The following is a 20172-nucleotide window of genomic DNA, read 5'->3' on the forward strand; positions in this document are numbered from 1 at the left end:
TACTCCGGTAACTTTTCAATTGACCTGTCAAGCACCATTAACAACTTTATTAAATTGCAAGGACTTTTAATATTTCTTTCCAGGAAGTGGCATGCCACACTTTGAAACTCACGTACACGTTTAAGTCATGCAGGATTTGTGTGAAAAAGATATTGATCAAATATATTATAATATTTTTTTTTTTAACTTACAACTAAGTCATAAAGCTCAAAATAGCCTAAAGCGTGGGTAGCAACTGTAAGAAGGCGCTAACGGGCACTTGCGTGTATGCGGCATTTGCAACGCCTTGCAAGTGCGTCAATGAAAGGTGCCGCAGGCAAGCACAGGAAAGGTTTTTCGCAGATACATACTATATATAATATATATCCATTTGCATGTGTATATGTGCCGCTTAATTGCACATGCAAATTGATTTGCATAACTTATTTTGCACTATTTCCATCCGCACATACAAAGGTGTGGTCAGACGCACCAAAAAGTACGAATATCCGCGCGCAGAAACTACCACCGCGTCACACTAGGCGGCACGAGACCAAAGCAAAGGTCAGATTATGGCGCTGAAATATGCAAATACCCACAGAAATAGCTGTAAAAGCACAATAAGTGCGTGAAGTGAAGCGTGCACCACGTTGCTTCCTATGCGGCTACATATGCGTGTACGTATGTGTGTGCGCTTTCACCCCTCATTTCGGCATTAGCATTTTAGCATTAATAAGCCGCGCGCAAATTGCAAAACAAATACAATACTTACAACAAAAAGAGCGCAACAACATGTGGCAGCGATAATCACACGCATACTTACACATATGCATACATTTAGACACACATATACATACACCCGCACACATGCTTGCGTTTTTTAATTGTCTCCTGATTGGTTTGCGTAGGTGTGCCCACGCGCTCGTGCCTGCGTCGCTGCTGCTTTGTAGCATGTCATATTGACATTTAAATAAATTTGACAGACCCCTGCAAAATTAAATTGAGCGGAAAATTATTACTACCGTCCATGGCGCACGTTTACGAAGTGGCTAGTTGGATAGTTAGGGGTCGTTGTGGTTATTTGAGGTGAGCTTTTTGTTTGGATTTTTTATTATTTTTTATAATTTTTTAAATGTTGTTATATTTTGGTGATTTACGGCACAAAGACTTGTTGTAGTTATATTTATAAGGGTGTGTTTTTTCAGTATTCGAAATTAAAAGCAAAGTAAATCTCAAAAACCCTTTATGTACATTATATATGTATGTATGTATGTATGACTAACAATCCTTTAGAGTGGTATGATTTATTTATTTTTAGGGTATATCTACCAATACTTGTTTATACTCTCGGTTGTGGAGGGCCTTCTTCAAATTAATGGCATTCTTCCCGAACTCATTCTAACTATTTTCGGCTCCTCAAGTTGTGTGTTCTTGCGAATGGATATTTTATAATACAGCATTGTGAAATTATATGTGACGAACTTAGTTTCCTATGGAGCAATAACTGCAATAATGGCTTTCAAATTACACTGGATTCAAGCCCAATCTCTAACCACATAGTACTCCAGTATACAATTGAAAAAATTTGTGAAAAACATTTTTTTGTAATTATTATACACTAAGATCATTCATTTCAATTATCTATGTGAACTGCATAAGAATGGGTTACATCTCGGAAGCCTGGAGAGGAATCAGAGTTACGTTCGTCCCGAAAGCTGGCAGGGGACCGACTTTAAGACCAAGGACTCCAGGCCCCTTAGTCTCCCCTCTTTTATGCTAAAAACTCTAACATGACTGATGGACTGGTATATAAGGAGGCGCTTTTCGACGGAATATACATTATACAATGTATATCAGGATAACAACATACTTAGTGTAAAAGCAAGTCAGTGTATACCGCCATGCAAACTGTCGTGTCATGGCTTTAGTAAGCTATTAGGATTAAGGAATTCGCTCTCGGAATCTTTCTTGGCAGTAGTCGTAACTGCTTGAAACGGTCTTTGGGTTAATAAAACCACAAACAGCAGTCTTCAGTCTTCTGTGTGACAGAGTAATTGAAAGGAAATGGATCGTACGTGCTCGACGAAATGTGAGTAGGGGTACTCGACAAGGTGGAGTTCCTTCTCCTTTTCAATGGATCCTGGCATTTAACGCCCTGTTTATAAAACTTAAATATCGTGTCTGCCGTGTGATTGCCCATACAAACGATGTAGCGCACATGGTCAAAGGAAAATGGCTAAATGCCGCTTAAGAGTTGACGCAGGGGATACCGGATCACTTGAATTATGCAGTTGCCAAACCGAACTCTGGCGGCTCCCTTTCTTCCCACATTTCGGCGAGGGATTTGTGAGTCATTGTTGGAGAGGGGCAATGAGCTTCTCTACGGTTTGGTCTAAGCTTGGATGGAAGCTTGGTGTAGAAGTAATCAGTAATCAAAAACTCTCTATCAACTCCAGCTTCAGACTTCCTGACTATGGCAGTGTTTTCCAGGTCGAGCTTGCTGCCATTAAGCTAGTAGTAGATTTACTGCACCAGATTGCAGCCTTCTTCAGAAAAGTAACCATCCACTTAGATAGCAAAGCGGCGATACTAGTCTTGGACTCATTTACAGTGCGATCAGGGCTGATCAAAGAGTTCCTAACCTCGCTACCAATAGCATCGAGTGTCTCTGTGATAAGACTGATATGGGTGCCAGACCACAGAATCGCGAGAAACTGTAAATTTGATGAGCTAGCATGAAGAGGCACGCTAGAACTGCTATCGGTAGAATGGGAATAATGCAGGAGGTAGTTAGGAGACGAGTAGGTCCTTATGGCATCTGCTACAGTTGCTATATAAAGGAGCTCAAATTCGGTGTGGTATTCGTGATGAGAGTGAGACTCCGTCGCCAAGTCCTGGCATTCACCCCCAGTGGATGAACGTCTAGCCACATAAAAACGAAGTTCTTCAACATATCACTGATTTGCGCCTACGGCCCGACGTAAGAGAAAAACTATGTGGTTGGCAAATAAGGTATCTTTGGCACAACGGTCGGTAAATTCAGTCTCCATGATGAAACATTCCCAAATGGGTTGAGGGTGATCGACTTCGCGTGAAACATAGCTATCTGTAGATTCCAGTACAGGAAATTTCATTCAGCCAGCTGATTGCCTCCGGATCAAAAAACCACCAACCAGATCGATCATGTTGTGATAGACGGAAGACATGTCTCCAGTGTTTTAGACGTGCGTATGCTCCGAAGTCCTACCATCGACTTGGACCACTATCTTGTTGCAGCCAAGATACGCAACCGCCTCTGCCCGGCAAAAAAAGTACGTCAACAAACACAAGGAAGGTTCGACGTCGACAAGCTGCAATCACAACAGATAGCTGAACGATTTTCTGCTTGACTTTCACTCCTGTTATCTGAGAGCACTCATGAGCAACTCAGTAAAAGGAAACTGTGGGACGGCATTTCAAGCTCCTTACGTACAGCTGCAAGCGAAAACATTGGCTTTCGAAAAATGCAAAAGAACAGCTGGTACGAAATGGAAAACCTCCACTCCGTTGAAAAGTCCTGGTGTTAATTACGCCAATAAAGATGAAGAAGATATGTCACGTATGTAGATACAGATGGACAGAGAGATTGACGGACATGGATGAAAAGAGTCAGACCGCCAAGCTGATCATTCATATACGAGTATATGTAAATATTTTATTGAGTCTTCGGAGTATTATAATATTCTTTTCAAACTTAATATACCGTCTTCAGTGCATAAAATAGCTTCTTTTAATGCAATATCATTGCGGCTTAAGAAAAAGAGTGATTTTAGGTAATGATAAATTGAAAAATATTTGCAAAAAAACACTAAAAGTTCATTTCCTCATTTTAAATCGCTTAACTTTCGCTCTCTCAGAACCGAAAAATATTTTAAGGTTAATCATTCAATCATTTATGCATAAATTGGCATTAATATAATAAAATTATTTCACGGAGACTTGGAACAACACGCGTTTTGCATAAATAATACATTTAAGCGCGCGTAAGTATGTATATTTGTACATATTTACAGTTATATTTTGGTACAAAAATTAATATAATAACTTAATATTGTTTGTCTGTCGAGCTTTGATAATCAAACGACATGCGACATTGCCAGCTCACGAGCGCACACCAAACATTACAGCCGTCTTCACGTGCCGCAGCAGCGACAGCAAGGCAGCACGGCACCACACGAAGCCGAATAACGGCGCGCACTGCACGACATGTGCATTCTGAGCTGAGCTGTAAGCGAGCGTGCGTCCAACCGGCGTAGCTCATCAAAACAAACTTCAATTTTCAAATTTAATTGCAACTTAATGAAACAACGATGCTTCAAAGGCGATACAACGGGTACATGTAACAACAGCAACAACAACAACGACCCTACTCCTGGTGGCCATGCTGAATATGCTCATTATGCTTAATGTCGATTTACATACATAAGCAAGGAATAAAGTGCTTTTGGCATGCAATATAGGACGTGCAGAGGAAGCGAACGAGATGACAAAGTGACAACGGTAAAAGCGGTGAGTGGGTGTATGTGGGGTGTGTACGATGTGGCATGGTGTAAAGAGTGGTAGGGATATCTGTATGGTGTCAGGCGGTGTAAAAGAGAGGGAGAGAGCTTTATACGCGGGTAAGTAAGTTAGTGAAAGGGAGAGGAAGAGGGAGAGTGAGAGATTACTTTGACGTCAGTGAGCGAGAGGGAGATCTGTGTGGGGTAAATGCAGCAGCGACTGAGGGATAGCGAGATATATGTGTAGGAAGTAAGCTAAAAACAGAGAAAGTAGGAATGGGTGTAGCAAGATGTGAGCGTAATCGCTAGAGAACAGGTTACAGGGAAGCATTTTTTTATGGCGACAACAAATACCATCTTTAAATTCAATTTGGCAACATTTGAAAACATGCCAATGCATATGTGGCGTACACGTATGCATGTGTGTACGTGCTGACGGGCGTTGACGGTCATACTTTGCCGTGTAAGAGCCAAGCGCAGCAAGGACAGAGCCTGATTGTGCGGTGCCAAAGTGTTGCAACAGCGAGACACAGCTACATATTTACACTATAATATACATATATATATGTACATATGTACAAGCGTGGGTGTATGCTCAAGTAGCTGCATGTGTATGTGTGTGTGCCTATACATAATTTCGCCATTTTTAAGCTGCATTTGTAGCACAGTTTTTGGCGCGCTCGAGCCATAATGCCATTGCTGCACTCCGCATAAGTGTCGTTACCCGTATTTTGTGCGACATTGTTGTTGTTTTTGTTTTTTTACATCATTGCTGCCGGTAATGGTAATGGTACTGTGAGGGTGTGCTGGTGTGGGTAGTGTTATCAAATTGCTGATGCTAAGTTGCTGATGTTGCACATTGCCGCTTTATGCCGGCATCTTAATACCACCTGCACATACACATTGGCATACAACAACAACAACGACAATATAAACATGCATATACAACGTTATTGGCCACAAGTCGTTGTTGGCGCTGGCAACATTTGCGGTGTTGCAAGTAAACGCCGCCATTTGCAAGCGCACCACGTGTGACTCGCTAGGTATTGGCTTGACTTTCAGCTTCCTTCCTATGCATTTTTTTGGGCGTGTTAAATTTTCTCCAAAGCATCTACGGGCGCGTAACACTTTAGCGATAAGCAAGACGTTGCTCTGCCTTCCGCTTGCTTTTTTACTTCCTTTTCTTTTGCCAATTTTTTGGCTTGGCGACATTTGGCACGGGAAGCTACTTGAGCCGCAATGAGCACCACTTAAAGATTCTTTGCAATTTAGGGCGGACTCGCAGCAGTTTTGGTGTATAAGTGTGTGTGTGTATGTGCGTTGCGGGCGAACGCTAATGCGACAAGGTAAAGCGATAAGACTTTTTGTATAAATACACAGAAACAGTTAAGTGGGGACGCCAAGCGTGTTGGGCAGTGTGTGAGTGGTAAAATGGTAAAATCTTTCGAAAATGGCTATTTAGTTGAAGCGTTCTTGGCGTATTTAACGTTATGCAGCTTAAAGTGTGGGCAATAGTAGTTAGCCATTTCGAAGAGAACTGAAGTATAATGGAAGTCGCCTTGTGGATACTGAATTTAAATGTTCTAATATGCAGCAGAAAATATAGCATAATTGGTAGATGACTTCATTATAACGGTATTAAGTGTTAAATAGCGGTATCGGTATAAAAACTTTTTTTTCATTTGGTGATAATATTCCTTTTTATAACAACTTACATATGGAAGATAATTGAAAGATCTGTTAAGGCAAAGTGAAGCCAGAGCAAATCTAAGACTTCATTCAATTAACCTAAGCTTTAATATAACGGTATTTATACAGAATCAGAAAGAACGCTAACTTCGGTTCCACCGTAGCTGTAATACATTTCGCAGTTAAAAAAAATTCTATGCAAAAACTTGATGCATTTGTATGGCAGCTATAGGCAATAGTAGTCCGATCTGAACGATTTCTACGAAGATTGTAGCCGGGATTTCAGAAATAATTTATGCCAAGTTTCGTGAAGATATCGTGCCAAACAAAAAAGTTTTCCATACACGGTCTTGACTTTAATCGATCAGTTTGTATGACAGCTATATGCTATAGTGGTCCGATTCAAGCAATTTCTTCCAAAATTATAGCGTTGTCTTGTCTATAAATCTATGTTAAATTTCTTAAAGATAACTTGTGAAATAAAAAAGTTTTCCATATTAGGACTAATTTTGCTCAGCATTTTGAATGAAAGGTATATGCTATAGCCATATATACAAGTATATAGGCTAGAGAAAACGATAACTTTGGAAGGCAAGATTTAAGAAAAATCTACCACATTCATATATATTCAATATTTGTTTATTTTTAGCTCACCCTAATAACCATATATCCGAGGAAAGAAAGCTTTTTACTAACTACCTCCCACAGAGGGCGAAATAGGAACAGGAGCGGGTTTTTTTGCAGTAATCAATACACAAAAGGAAGCTTTAACGTAAATGACTACAATTCAGTCTTACGAGTTGAAATTGTGGCCATAACAGAAGATGCCAAGTGAACCCTCTGCAATAACCAGCAATTTCATAAACCTTTTAGTGGATAACTGAGCGGCAAATAAAGCTATCTATAGCGCCTATACTAAGTCTAACTGCGCTAGGTTATGCAAGCTAACAATAACTAGACTCTGAGTAGGTAACTTGGTTAAATCATCTGGTTACCTAGTCACATAGGAATAGAAGGAAATAAAAAGGCAGACGAGCTGGCGCGCTGGAAGGCAGCAGGAGACACAAATCCACCACATATCCTCAGTTTACATATGTTTAAAAAGTGTAATATTATATTGAAGCGAATTCACATCGTTAACTTCTGTCCAACATTGTTTAGAAATTTTCAATTACGATCAATTAAGACTTCATATTATGAGCGTGGTCTTCTTCTACATATATCATCTTCTTAAATACCTTCAGGTGGAATAAAACTTGTTATATGGTAACAAGCATAATCTCTTTTAATAGCGTTCCTGGTTAGCTCTTTTTGTCTAGAATGATTTCTCCAACAAGTATGTACTTAAAAATGACAGATGATATGTAAGCTCCGGACACAATTAAATACATTACTTAGGTTTATGCCAACAACATCGAATCATTTCTGAACGTTGATTAAAGTTCATGAAAGGTGGGTAATTTACGACAAGACCAACATAAACGATCGTGGACAGCATTTGGATCGTCAGAAGATGGCAATCGCCCTGGAGTGGCCGGCTTTGAGACAATGACAGAACACACATGTCAAAAGTGACGGGCTAGAAACTCCGGGAGCATGGTGGGGAGGTTTTTATGCGTCCACCTAATAGCCCGGTTGTGGCACCAAGTGTTTGCTACCTATAACTGACTATTGCCAAATACTTTGCTGGTGAAAAACTGCCCGAGTTTTTTCCTAACAGAGACGAAAGTTTTTTAATGTAATGAAAGTCTTGCAAATATTATGTTTTTATACTCTCGCAACAATGTTGCTAAGGAGAGTATTATAGTTTTGTTCACATAACCGTTGTTTGTAAGTCCTAAAACTAAAAGAGTCAGATATAGGGTTATATATACCAAAGTGATCAGGGCGACGAGTAGAGTCGAAATCCGGATGTCTGTCTGTCCGTCCGTCCGTCTGTCCGTCCGTCCATGCAAGCTGTAACTTGAGTAAAAATTGAGATATCATGATGAAACTTGGTACACGTATTTCTTGGCTCCATAAGAAGGTTAAGTTCGAAGATGGGTAAAATCGGCCCACTGCCACGCCCACAAAATGGCGGAAACCGAAAACCTATAAAGTGTCATAACTAAGCCATAAACAAAGATATTAAAGCAAAATTTGGCACAAAGGATCGCATTAGGGAGGGGCATGTTTGGACGCAATTTTTTTGGAAAAGTGGGCGTGGCCCTGCCCCCTACTAAGTTTTTTGTACTTATCTCGGAAACTACTATAGCTATGTCAACCAAACTCTACAGAGTCGTTTTCTTCAGGCATTTCCATATACAGTTCAAAAATGGAAGAAATCGGATAATAACCACGCCCACCTCCCATACAATGTTGAAAATCACTAAAAGTGCGTTAACCGACTAACAAAAACCGTCAGAAACACTGAATTTTACGGAAAAAATTGCAGCAGGAAGCTGCATCGAGGCTTTTTTTTAAAATTGAAAATGGGCGTGGCCTCGCCCACTTATGGACCAAAAACCATATCACAGGAACTACTAGACCGATTTCAATGAAATTCGGTACATAATATTTTCTTAACACCCTGATGACATGTACGAAATATAGGTGAAATCGGTTCACAACCACGCCTTCTTCCAATATAACGCTATTTTGAATTCCATCCGATGCCTTCTCTGTATAATATATACATACATTAGGAACCAATGATGATAGCGGAATAAAACTTTACAAAAATACGGTATTTGAAAAATATGTAAATGACGTATAATTAAATCTCGATTATCACTTTATCATGCGAGAGTATAAAATGTTCGGTGAAACTCGAACTTAGCCCTTCCTTACTTGTTGTTTCAATGATATTGATGAACTGGAGGGCGCATTCCGAGGGGCCATTTATCAGGAGCGCAACATGCTTACTGTAAAGGCAAGTCAATAGATACTACCCTGCAAACTATCGTGTCATGACTTGAGGAAGCCATTAGGGTTAAGGAATTCGCTGTTGGGACCTTCTTTGATATAGAGGAAGTTTTAAATAATTCTCTGTCGCACGCATTCGTAACTGCTCCGGACGGTCTTGGGATTGAATCAAACCTCAAACACCTCATTTTCAGTCTTCTGTGCGACAGAATGATTGAAATGAGGTCGACGAAATGCGAGCCCCACAAGGTGGAGTTCTGTCTCCTCTTGTATGGATCCTAGTCATTAACGGCCTGCTTAAAAAATTTGAAGATCGTGACAGCAAGATCGTGCCTATGCAGACGCTGAAGCGCTTGTGGTCAAAGAAAAGCTCCTAAATACCGTTTACGAATTACGCGTCGGAACGAATTAAGCACTCGTTAACGGTCTCGCCATCAAGCGAAATAAAAACGAAATGGTTTTATTCACCGGAATAAACAAAATTCCTGCGGCAGCGCTGGCGCAAATGAAAGATATCCGTCTGCAACCAGCGGATACATTGAAATATCCAGAGCTCATACTGGATAGGAAGCTTTCATGGAAGCCAAGTATCACAGAAAGAACAAAAAAGGCATTGCCTTGTATTGCTATAGAGGAGCCATTGAGAAAAGGAGGGATCTCTCACTGAAAGTGATCATCTGGCACCATAGTTAAGCTGATTGTTGTTCTGTTGAGTCTTTATGTGGTCGAGCGCACTAGAAAAGATCGCACTTGCAAAGACACTCGGGCGCCTTCAACGGGCGGTGCTCATCAGCATGTGTGTTGCACTAAGGTCTATTCTAACCATGGCACTTAATGTCATCTTGCACATATTGTCCGTGGACATCGCCGGAAGGTGGATGGTTACGAAAGTTGCTTTCAGACTCAAAGAGTCTGGGTTCCTAAAAGAACACGTGTCTGAACACTCGGAAATCCTAACTCACTTTGACTTCATAACGTTTCACTTCGAAAAAAAAGACGCCAAAAGCTTGTCAGGAACTCAAATTTAAAGAAGTCTATTTAACGTAAGTGAATCCAATATTCATGCTGACTATGCAAAACGCATACCGCTTACTTTTATTCCAAATAAAGGCATATTTTTTCAACAGTATTACACGCGGTACTATAATAAATAACTTTAATCGCTATCAAATGGCATATTTTATATACAAGTCAGGTTTTGCTGTGCGCACTTCTTCCCTTTCAACACCTATAGGAGTCCGCTGAGAGTGTGCGTGTGTGTGCGTGAATACAAATACAAATACATACGTAATTTTGCACGTGAAAAAACTAATATTTTGCATTAACAGCCGTGTGGTTGGCACTCATAAGCCTTACAAAACATATAATCGCCAACAACACACACACACACACACTTCACCCACACACACATGCACGCGCCCAAACCTGGGTCAGAGTTACATATGCGAAACGTGTCCATGATATGCAGATTTGTTGTGTTCACATTTATTTGGTCATAAATTATCATCAAATCCTAGTCAGGAGCATGGCTGGCAAAGGCGCAGCAGGCAAAAACGCGTGTATCCGCTGTCACCGTTGGCACACCAAATCCAAATAAATGGCGATTGCGAACAAAAAAAATACAGAAATAAATAAAAATAAAATAAAAGGAATAAACTTAAATGGCCACAAATCGTTATTGGCCCCATTTGAATGTGATAAAAATATTTATGGCGAGTAAAAAATTGCAATAAAAAACATAAAAATTGAAATAGAAATAACGCGAGTAGAGAATGTGCAAATATATAAAATATGTAACAGTATCAAATGTGTTTAGTTGCGCACAGAACACGAATAAATGTGCCGGAACACACATGAGGTGAGTGGCTGGTGCTAGCAGCGATCAGCGTTGTCAGTCGCCTCAACTGCTAAAACCTAACCTCAAAGCGTTTTCCACGTTCGTTCAGTCAACCTCATTTTACCCACTAACTAACCGTTATGTTTCCGGTTAGGCACTGAAGCGTGATGAAGCTGCACATAAAGGGTGTTGGAGATAATGCATGTGGATAGTGATTGGCGTTAGATTGCATGGAATTTAATGGATTTAACGTAAGGGATCCTTGACCTTTGGCGTTTAGTTGGATTGAGAGAGTGGTAAGTTTTGAGTTCAGATTAAGAGGGTTAGGTGAAGGTGACCATTTGTAGTTTAACAAAATTAAAACATTTCAATTTTGGATTAGTTTAGTTAGATAGGACACTTTGTATGTTAAATTTTAAGTTTTAATGTTATTCAGGTTATATTTTCAAAGCTCAAGTTTGTACGTAATTTCCATCATATGAAGCGCCCCTAGAAAGTTTACAGTATCACTCTTTAGTAACATGAGTTATTTCAACTTTTAAGACCGTATTCCACCTGTTTTTTGCGAATGTTCAAGGAACTAAGTCCAGCCGAGGAGTAGACTAACTTTGCAACAACCTATATATTGTGATACGACATCTATTTAACTCTGGATAAGGTGAACTAACTCTACACAGACGACGAATTAACATATTTGTTTAAGGATAATGCTTAAAAGTCCAAATTCCACAGATTTAGAGATGCTTTAAAATACGACTATTTCCGCTTTAACCTCTCAGCAATCTTCAAGGCCTCAAGCAAAATACGATTATATCCACTTTAACTTCTCAGCAATCTTTAAGCGTTCAAGAAAGGATTTTTTTACACTCGGTAGATTTGTTTTACCTTCTGATGACTTTTTACATGTAAGTTTCAAACACACTAAATCAGATCTTGTTTGGAATAGTCTTAAGAAATATCATTATTTGGACCGCCAACTGGTTTCGAATTTAAAGAGTATCAGATGAGGTTATGGTAGTGGAATATCTAATAATTAGCTCTCGAAGCTTCATGAAGCAACGACTATTCAAGGCCGTGTTGTTTAGAGATAAGGATGCCCTCCAAATGAGCAACTTTCTACAGATGACTACTATTTACTTACTGATAATATCTACAAGTTGGGATACATCAGACCTACATAGGTATCTTGAAATAACGACTATATCCACTTTGATCTCTAAGTACTCATTTAATCTTCATAGGGAACGCTCTTTTATCCTCCGTAGATATTGTGATACCTTCAAAAGGATTTGTAGTTCTAAGACATATGAGATAACTTTGGCAGGACATCAAAGCGACAGTGTGTCTAATAATAAGCGCTTGAAGCTTACCGAAGCAAGAATTCTTGAAATAACGACTTTGCCAACTTTGATCTCTAAGTACTCATTTAATCTTCATAGGGAACGTTCTTTTATACTCCGTAGATATTGTAATACCTTCCAAGGTGTTTCTAGATGCTTGTTGCAAATCACACCAAATTAGATCTTATTAAAAAAGTCTTCCGATGTTTCTAAGATATATCAGTGCCTCTAATCATAAGCACTCGAAGCTTCACGAAGAAAGCACAATTTTGAGGAAGTTTATTTCAGATCTAGTAATGTCTACAGGAGAAAATGCTGTTAAGCTTTCAAAAAACCAACTGTTCTTTCAAAGCACTGTTTGTTTGCTCTTTGCTTTGGAAAAAATTGTTCTCAAGAAATTTTCAGCAAATTAGATCGGTTCTTCAAAATTTTCAGAGTACGAGAAGAGATGCTAGACCGGAAAATTGTACCATAAGTATGTACATATGTTAGGTATGTTGTCTAAAGACGCTTCAAGGCCCTCAATAAACTCCTTGTGAAACCACCGGAACTAAAATCCTCCTATTTCATCATTTTATCTCTGAAGCACCTTGTTCTCTGGATGAAGTTCATCAATTCAAACAGCAAAGATATCGTCAAGAAACGCTCGACCGATAGTTGCAGTTTTGTTTTTACTATACAAAGCTATGCATTCGCATAGAAGATGCTCTATAGTCTCTTCTTGTTCCAGCTTTTGGCAGCTTCTATAATAATACCATAGAATTCAAAAAGCCTTTATATGCCACCATCTGCAAGAAGTAGATAATTAGATTCCATAAGGACTAAAACAATCCCACCGATTCTGCTGATCTCTGAAATATGTAGATCATCTGTTGAGTAGATTAACAATTCTCTCATATTTTAATATAAGTTCTTGACAGTAATGTTTCTTTTTCATTAATAATTATTTGAAATAAATTCTGGAGAATATCATACATACTTTATTAAAGAAAATTTCGAAAATTATAAGACAACATCTGTATTCATTTCCAATCTCAAAACCATGAGTTTATTCAGTGACTTCGTTTCTAACCTCAAAACAATTTCTTGACAAAAGTTCTAGCTAAAACTCACTCTTCGTCACTCGCCTTTATTACAAATCTAGTAATAACTACATGAGTTCAATCTCTTTTTTTGAACAGCAAATTTATATTTGCTCCTAAAGGTAGGCAACGTATACAAAAATCGGAAATTTCGTGAACAAAAACCGGACAAGAGCGCATACAAATAACGGCAACATGCGCGAAACATATCCGTGTACTTACAAACGAGTCTCGCACATGTAGTAGGTTCGAGTATAGCGCAGGGAAGAACGCAAATATTTTAGGGATATTTGTATATAAACATGTAGTTGACAGTTGTTAGAGACGTAAGGTCTCTATATAGTCAAATAATGGCACATGTGTCTGTGCACCGGTTGATGAATGACAATTTTTATCTGATTTCGGTGTGCTAAAAAATTTCAACACAGGAAGGACGAAGAGGAAAAGACAAAACGGAGAACAACCAAAAAGCAATAAGGAAAAAATAAAGAAAAGAAGGCGCAAAAAAGTGAAAAAAAAATGAAAATAACGGTAAAAAATGACGAGAATGATAACGAAAAAGGGGAGACGAAACGTGAAAATGTAAGCCAACAAAATCGCACGAAAAAATTATCAAAATTTAATAGATGAAACGAAGTAAAAATAATAGAACGAAAACAAAAAAAAATTGTTTCAAAAAAGTAAACCAAATAACATTTGGTGCCACAATATGATAGCAACAACAAAAACGTTGAAAAACAATTACAAACACACACACTCAGAATGGTGTTAACGAACCTAGAACCCACTCACGGCGCGCGAGGTACAATGAAGTACCTGTGCACCGTTATTGCAACAAAATGGCGCATCAATTTGCAAAACAGAAGAGCGAAAAATCGTATAGCAACCGACAGGAACTAACAAAGTACGAAATCAAATAGCAGCAAAAAAACAAAACAACAAAATCTAAAAATAACAATAAAAACGTAGCCGAATGGAGGGCGTTGGAAAGTGCGACGGGCTGCGGAGTATAAAAAATGCAAAACAACAATAAAAACAAAAAAGGAATAATAACACAGCACGCTATCAAATGGAACGAAATGAAATGAATAGAAGAGACAACAAAAATACAGACAACTATGTATTTTTGCAGGGCGGGTAAAATAGCGTGAAAAAGTGAGGACGACTGAAATAAAAATCGAAATAAAAAAGTGAAACAAAAGTAAAATGTTGAAATTGACGAAAAAACATGACGTTGCATACGTTAAAAGCTAACTTGTGAATTGGTTGATAACGTTCGCTGAAAATGACGCTAGTAGCTGTAGTAGTAGGGTGGGGGCAGGCGGAGTCGAGGGCACGTTTTTGGCATGTGGCTGGCAGCACCAAGGGTACGCGTTTAACATGCAGCGCTGGTGTTCTTTTATATATACATACATATGTATGTATGTATAGAGAAAAGTAGATTTTTCATACAGTTTCGTGCATATTAATAGTAGCACTTCTTTTTAGATTTAATTTTTAGTCGAAAGTTAGCGACAGGAATGTGGTTGGTTGGACTTTTTAAGTATATGTAGATTTAGTAAAAAAAATTAAACAGTTTTGTGCATATTAATAGTAGCACTTCTTTTTATATTTTAATTTTGTACTAAAATTAGCGGTAGAAGTATGATTGGTTGGACTTTTTGAGCATGTGTATGTAGATTTAGTAAAAAATTCTAAACAGTTTTGGGAATATTAATAACATCACTTACTTTTAATAAGTTTAGAGATAATGCTAGTAACAGCTTTTTGACTGTTTGGACTTTTATAGGTATCCATATATGGATATAGATCAAATTTTTATAAAGTTTTGGGCATATTAATAGAAGCATTTGTTTTTGTAAAGTTTATGGATAAAGCTAGTAACAGCTTTTTGACTGTGTGAACTCTTATAGGTATACAAATATGAGTGTAGATATAATTTTTATACAGTTATAGACATATTAATAGAACAGAATTTTACAGAACGAAAGTTAATAACAACTATTTGGCTGCTTGCTTTTATAGGCACATATAAAAAAAGTAGAAAAATTTGTATACAGTGTTGCGCGTATTAATAGACGCAGTTGCATTTTGGAAGCCTGCAGCTATTAAAAACCAGCAAGTTGGGTGGTATACATATCAGTTAATTCAGGTTTTCGACTCTAAATCGATTATATATAAAAATTTTGAGACAAGTTTTGGAAAAAAGTATTTGAAAATGTAATGGAAATAGTGTTTTTGGAACATACAAATGCAATTCTAAACTTTATTGTATTTGCGTTTGTTGACAAACCTAGAAGTAGACATATTTGAAGCTAAGAAATTGCTGTTTGCCTATTTTGTAGCGCGACATCTATCGACTGTAGTCTACAGCGAACATTTTACATTACTATAGAAGCTTTAAAGAAAGTAAATAACTTTCTAAAAATGTTTCAACCTTACCCTAGACAAAATAGTCTACAGATGGGATACCTTGAAATAGGTCAAAGATTGAAAAATGGACGATCGTGAGCAAAAACTATGAGAACTGGTTTAAAAATAATTTTTAATGCAATAAATGTTAGAAGACAGTTTACTGTTACTATTTATAGTTTAGGAGGAATCATGGGACTTTAAATACTAGTCATCTTCGATTCGACACGTCTATAAGTTAGACCTTTACTCTCTTGTTAAAATTTACAAACGAATGCATTTCTCTCTATGCATTTTTTTTATCGAAAAATAGCAGTAGTTTGTTCTATTCGCCACTCTCTAATATTTTACAAACCAAAAATTCACGGTTATAAGACAATATGGTATTTTTCTCTCTATAAATTTTTTTACCTAAACATATCACTTCATCATTTTGTTCTATTCGCCACTCTCTAATATTTGACAATGTCAGAGGTTGATCAGCACTATCATTAAGTTAGCATTTGCGAGTCTAATATGGATATGAAAGTATTATCTTCAACTTTTATGAAATTTGCTGCGATTGTTATACTTTTTATCTCGCAAAATAATTCCTAAAATTAACGCAAATTATTCAAAACATGAACCTTTTACATTCTTTTCGCAATGTGCTACTATTAATATGTCCAAAACCGTATTTCGTTACATAAATATGCATGTGATGTGCTCTAGAATATATTATATATATATATATATATATCTATAGAGTGTGTGCGTCATTGTACTTACCAGCAAATACTGATGTTGAATTGTGATGCGGATCGTAGGGACATACGGCTTGGCCGCTTTTGTTCGCCTCCTGGGTATAGTTGTACTCGTTGATTATGTATGTATTACACATAGGCCGAAATGAATTGGTGCCGCACACGAACAAACGACCCGGCGACGTCACTACCATGATGCGAATGTAATTTTGACATGCCTCCTGTTAAATTGAAAAAATAGAAAAAAAGAAAGAAAACACATCGTGGCATGAGTAAACATTTTTTTGGCTCGAATCCGAGGGAATTAACTCAATAAAGTAAGAGCGGTTAAGCGCTATGTATTAAAATGGAAAAATCTTAAATTTACAATAAGTTTTAAATGCGAAAAAATTCGCCAGACGGTGTATACAAATTTGAATTTAAATATATAATTTTAGATAAATACTAAAGAATCGATTTTTTGGTTAAAGGTGTTCCTTTTTTGGATAAAAATTCGTTTCACCGAAACGAAAAACATAAGACTCCAGAAAATCGATCGATATCGATAATATTGATCTCATAATTACATAACTACATATAAACCTTAATAAATATCCTTGAAGCATAATTCAAAATAAATTTGTATTAACCGGTTGAGAATTGTTTTTCAAGTTTTTGCGGAAGAAAATCTAAAGCTCCCAGAATGGGCCGAACCCGACAAACTCCAAAACTCGCTGAAGGCATTGAAGGCAATCCTAGCCGAAGCTTTTAACAAGTGTATGGAAAGTCTTATCAAATATTCCTTACATAATGTTCAAGTGGCAACAAGACAAAGAATAACTAAGTATTAACAAGGAAAACGTTAATATAGGCTGCACCGAAGCTAATATACCCTTCACAGGTGCATTTCTTTTAGTAACTATGTGCTCAGTTTATATGTTAGCTATATGCTATAGTAATCCGATCTGAACAATTTTTTCGGAGATTATATTGTTGCCTTAAGCAGTAATCTATGTCAAATTTCGTGAAGATACCACGTCAAAAGCGAAAATTTTCCATACAAGCCCTTGATTCCGATCGTTCGGTTTGTATGACAGCTATATACTATAGTAAGCCGATCTGGACAATTTCTTCAGAGATTACATTGTTGCCTTAGAAAATAACCTGTGCCAAATTTTGTGAAGATACATTGTCAAATGTGAAAGTTTTCCATATAAGAACTTGATTCCGATCGTTCAGTTTGTATGGCAGCTATATGTTATAGTAGTCCGATATCGGTAGTTCCGACAAATGAGCAGCATCTTGAAGAGGAAATGACGTTTGCAAAATTTCAAAACGATTTCTTAAAAACTGAGGGACTAGTTCGTATATATATAGACAGACGGACGCACGGACAGACGGACAGACAGACACACAGACGGACATGGCTAAATCGACTCAGCTCAACATACTGAGCATTTATATATATACTTTATAGGGTCTCCGACGCTTAATTCTGGGTGTTACAAGCTTCGTGACAAACTTAATATACCCTGTTCAGGGTATAAAAATATTGCTGACGTTCAGGCAAGTGTTGCTGAAGACCACAATTTGTCGATTCGAAGACGTTCTAAAGAATTGGTACTGGCACAAACCACAATCTGGCGGATTTTGAGAAAAGATTTAGAAAGAAGAAAAATCATCCGCTCACTTTCATCTGAGTAGTGTGGTAAATAAACAAAACTGTCGATTCTGCTGACAGCTTGGCGTGATTTTAGGATTGGTGGAAGCATCGGTCCGTACTTGTTTCGAAAAAAAGGCTGGTGCTACCGACTTTTACTGTCAATGGAGAGCGGATGATAACAAACTTTTTATGGCCGAAGTTGGAAGAAGTTGATCTTAACAACATCTGGTTCCAACAACACGGAGCTACGTGCCACACAGCACGTGTAACAACCGAAGTATTGTGAGAAAAGTATGAGATTCGATTATTTCAAGAAATTGGGACATTGAATGGCCTCGAAGAAGTTGTGATATAACACTATTGGACTACTTCTTGTGAGATTATTTGAGTTGATGGATATTTAGCAATGGATCAGACTTTCTAAAATCTTTAACGGTCATATTGAAGTGTTATTCATGACATACGACTTGATTTAGTGGAAAAAGTACTTGATGGGGTTCATCAAATTCATTCCTTCAAAAAAAGTCGTGACAACCATTTGAATGATGTTGTAAACGGAACTTAATTGTATCGATTGTACTTGTCATTAATTAAAAAACATTTGAATTACTTTAACAATTAGTATGTTTATTTTTAAAAAAAATCATATCACTCTTATTGGAAATCCCTGCACCAGTTGTATGTTCGATTCGTCAGTTTTCAAGGTTCGGTGAAAAAAAAACTTTTGTAACGATTCGCGGGAACAGTGATTGCTTATATTGCATCTTAGTAATCATGAAAGCATGAATGATGGAGCTATTTGTGGAAGTTCACGCAAGTGAGGAAAGTTCTCTGAACGCCATTCACTTGGAAGTGGCCAGAAACGATTATTTTACTTTTTACACAAGCAGCTCACGACTTCTGGTCTTAGACCAAGTATTCTCTGGGTAGCCAAAAAACATCCGTTTGAAGACGAGCTAAAGTAAGAAGGTGAAACCCTTTCCAGGGTTGTGCGCTGGGTTTGGGACCCGCCACGTAAAAAACATTACCAAAAGAAGAAGAAAACAACCAAGTGGAATCTCCAATGCTGTTAATAATTTCCAACTATAATATTTTCTTCAACTCAAAATAATTAAAAGTTCTTGAATTCTTACAATGTACGGTCTATGCCGAATATAGCCCAGGATAAAGTAATAATACTTCAAGTCATGTCTTTCCGAATGGAAGAAGGAGGTTTGTGGCAGCAGGAAGAAAGTTATACAGTTGAGTTGAGTGTTCCAATATCGCAGGGAAGTGTGACTACCGTTTTCTACATTATCTCTATCTCACTATACCAATTTTTACCAGTTTTACCTGCGATTCATGACACTGCAAGGTTTCAGGAATCGAAGAAAGCTTTCGTTTTGTTTCATGTAAACTCATACTGATTTTATTTCACTTTATAAGATCAAAGTGAATAGTGGTTGCTTCATAGAAATCTTGAAAAGACTAGGCACTTCTAAGTACTGTCGCATATTCACAAGTAGTTAGTGAATTCTAAAGGAAGTTTTTTCCAACGGCCACTAACTTTTATATTCGCTTTGAAGCTTCTCAATTTTCTATTCGCTGTGAGTTATCATGGAGATTCGTAACGCTCTGCTGTTGTGGTGTTTAACCAAAAGTTTTCTATTTGTGTCATTTTTCAAATAAGAATTTCAAATTTTGCTTTCATTAAATTAACAATAACAACTACGCACCAACATGTACTGTTATTGTTGTTTCACTTCATGGTTGGTCAAATTCAATGGGGATGCGGCACTTTATCAACTTCGACTATATTTTGTTACCATAGGATGATCGAATTGTATATTTTTCCATTAAAGAAATTACCAAAGTTGATTCGGGTCAAATGCACGAGACTGTGACGAAGTTTTTGCAATTTATTTACGATTGTGGCTACTTTTGTTGGTTTTGTTTTGCGTTTATTTGGCGAGTTTAAACAGAGCTATCTATCAATTTTTGCATATATTTAATTCAATTCAATTCAT

The 20172-nt window shown here is 37.6% G+C and overlaps 1 protein-coding gene across 2 annotated transcripts in view; it reads right to left on the minus strand.

Annotated features, from left to right (window-relative positions):
- Positions 1 to 20172, minus strand: part of LOC120768110 (semaphorin-1A) — a 490487-nt gene that overhangs the window by 111663 nt on the left and 358652 nt on the right. For both annotated transcript variants that reach the window (XR_005704731.1, XM_040094657.1), the window contains one exon: positions 16550 to 16745. Coding sequence is in view for 1 of the 2 variants with exons in the window: in XM_040094657.1 (XP_039950591.1) it covers positions 16550 to 16745 (196 nt within the window). In the remaining variant the exon portion in view is untranslated. The remainder of the gene's footprint in view (positions 1 to 16549; positions 16746 to 20172) is intronic.

The sequence above is a fragment of the Bactrocera tryoni genome, chromosome 2 (assembly GCF_016617805.1).
Source record: "Bactrocera tryoni isolate S06 chromosome 2, CSIRO_BtryS06_freeze2, whole genome shotgun sequence".
NCBI lineage: Eukaryota > Metazoa > Arthropoda > Insecta > Diptera > Tephritidae > Bactrocera > Bactrocera tryoni.